Source organism: Oryzias melastigma, linkage group LG11 (genome assembly GCF_002922805.2).
Source record: "Oryzias melastigma strain HK-1 linkage group LG11, ASM292280v2, whole genome shotgun sequence".
Lineage (NCBI taxonomy): Eukaryota > Metazoa > Chordata > Actinopteri > Beloniformes > Adrianichthyidae > Oryzias > Oryzias melastigma.
Genome location: NC_050522.1, coordinates 22,974,703 through 22,977,429, shown reverse-complemented (window position 1 = coordinate 22,977,429; position 2,727 = coordinate 22,974,703). Strand labels below are relative to the sequence as shown.

General features: G+C 37.7%; 1 gene segment (V, D, J or C); it reads left to right on the top strand.

Annotated features, from left to right (window-relative positions):
• Positions 1-761: 761 nt before the first annotated feature.
• LOC112162470 lies at positions 762-1,582 on the top strand. The segment is given in 2 exon segments: positions 762-959; positions 1,275-1,582. Coding segments are annotated over 2 exon segments (360 nt in total).
• The last annotated feature ends 1,145 nt before the right edge of the window (positions 1,583-2,727 follow it).

The following is a 2,727-nucleotide window of genomic DNA, read 5'->3' as shown; positions in this document are numbered from 1 at the left end:
CGCATTTATTAACATATAATAATCAGTGATTTTATAAATAAACTAGAGACGACTTTAGACAAAGAAAGGGATAAAGTTTTGTTTGTTTGTTTTGTGTGTTATCAAGTTTTTATTGTTAATCTGGATAAAACTTCTCTATAAAGTCCCTCTTATCTCTAGTCACGCTCATGACTTAATATGAACAAAACTGCTGTGTCAGCATTAAACAGCTGCATGTATCACAAGGAAAGAAAATCTGTCATAGAACTGTGTATGTTTACTGTAGTTTGATCTTCCATCACTATTTTCATATTCTAGGGATTTCACATCCACACTAACTGTAGAGTCCTGCAGTCTATCTGTGGATTGTAAATCATCATCAGAGTCTTGATCCCAGAGTTGTTCTGCTGGATAATGTAGAACATGACAGAGCAGATAACCTGACAGTTATGAACTGAAAACTAGAAACTTGAAAAAGCTGAAGGCAAATAACTGAAATGAAGACAGCAGGGAATAATGTTCATTTGATCCTATTCTGTCCAAAAAGTTCAAACGTTTTCCAATCCCTGCTGTAGAGTCTTGATTCCAGAGTTATTAGACTAAAGATTCCAAGGTGAAGATCCAGAGCTGCTGAGAACAGCTGNGCTGCTGGACAGGAAACGTTTTTCTTACAGCTATAAATAGATGAATACTTCAGACAGAATCTAAACACAAATGTAATCTGATAAAGTGACTGTAGAGTCTTGATTCCAGAGTTGTTAGACTGAAGATTCCAAGGTGAAGATCCAGAGCTGCTGAGAACAGCTGCAGATGACTGACTCAGTGTGTTTGCATATGTGTGCTGCCTCTCTGCTTCCAGCAGTTAAGAGCTCAGTGTTGATCAGTGGCTGTCCAGACCTTTCAGAGACACTGACACACCTGCAGCACAATGAGGATGTCACTGACTCTGCTGCTGGCTGTCCTGGAGCTCCTTGTTCAGGGTGAGACTCTCTGCTGGAAACGTGGATTCATCAGCAAACAAACTTCATCACAATCAGGACAATAATTACTAGAAACTATCAACACATTTACTCTTTAAATTGTTCTGTTTCTTCAATCTAGATCGATCTCAATAAATTTTCTGTTTTACTTTTTTCCAGGTTCTTCAGGTGAAATCTCTGTGACTCAGACTCCTGGANAACTTCATCACAATCAGGACAATGTTTACTAGAAACTATCAACATAATTAGTATTTTAATTGTTGTTTCTTTAATCTAGATCGATCTCAATTACTTTTCTGTTTTCCTTCTTTCCAGGTTCTTCAGGTCAAATCTCTGTGACTCAGACTCCTGGATCTCAGTCTGTTGTTCCAGGACAAACTGTCTCCATTAGATGTAGAACCAGTTCAGGTGTTAGCACCAGCCTCCACTGGTACCTTCAGAAATCTGGAGAAGCTCCTAAACTCCTGATTTATAAAGCAACAAACCGTCAGTCTGGAGTTTCTGATCGTTTTAGTGGAAGTGGATCTGGCAGTGATTACACTCTGACCATCAGTGGAGTTCAGGCTGAAGATTCAGGAGTTTATTACTGTCAGCAGAGTTACAGCTTTCCGTTCACACGGTGAAACAACGTCGTACAAAAACCTCTTTCAGATAAAGAGGAACTGATCTGACTGAACATCTGCACTGACAGTAAAATAACGGATAAAATAACTAGTAAAAGTTTTACTGAAACACATTTTATCTGATTTCTTAAAAAGCCATAATTCTTTATTCAAACTTGTAAAATAATAATAATGTGTTGTCATTTTTATTTTTTTTCATATCCATCTAGAAAGAAGATCACTGTTACTCAAATTTATTTTGGAGAAACTGCTAAGTTTTAGTTAAAAATACAGATTTTCCATTCCCTCCAATTTAAAAATCAAACACATATGTGACCTCAGTAAATCTGGTGTTGGTCACTTAAAGCTTTAGGCCCAATCCAAATTCTTCCCTTCTCTCTTCTCCTTCATTTATCCTCCAAACTGAGGGTTATGAAAAGATAGTGTCTAATATTTCAGACTTGACTTTCGTTCGATGACGTCATCAATATCAGCGGTCCGCTAGCGTTAGCGTGGAGCTTCTAGCGCTTGAATAAACATAACAGCAGCAGTTTCATAACTTTAAAAAGATCACGTTAAAACATAAAGTCATTACTAACATGTAGATGTAAACTTCTGTGGTTCAAACCGCACCCACATGAAGAAAAACGTTTCTCAGCGACGTGGATTACTCTATCGATGGTGGACTTTGGACCTCTCCGTCTGGATTTGGATACATTTGATTTAGCTTGCTCCATATTTAAGTTGAGGCCCTCTTGTGTTTTTTTATGCTCTCCCTGTGGATTTCTCTCAGCAGTTTGATAACTAGCTTTTGCACCTCTTCCTCTGAGTTTTTTTTGTTATGAAATCATTAGATTTCTAAGTTGTTTCTGAGCCTCCTTCCCTTCATCTGGGTCCTCGTCGACCAGCCCGAGACATTATGTGTAGCAGACACAGAGATTAAATTAAGGTTGAATAATTAGATAAATAAATGTTGGCTTTTCTCCACATACATATTCCTCACAAAGTTCAAATGAAAAAAATATTTCACAGGTTAATTATTGAGTCTAAATATGCTCTAAAGTGTGTGTTGTTGTGCGTCTTTGTGTGGTTTTGTGATGAACTGGTAAACTGTCTAGAATGTCGTCCACCTTCACCTGACAGTAACAGGATGAACTCCATCAATG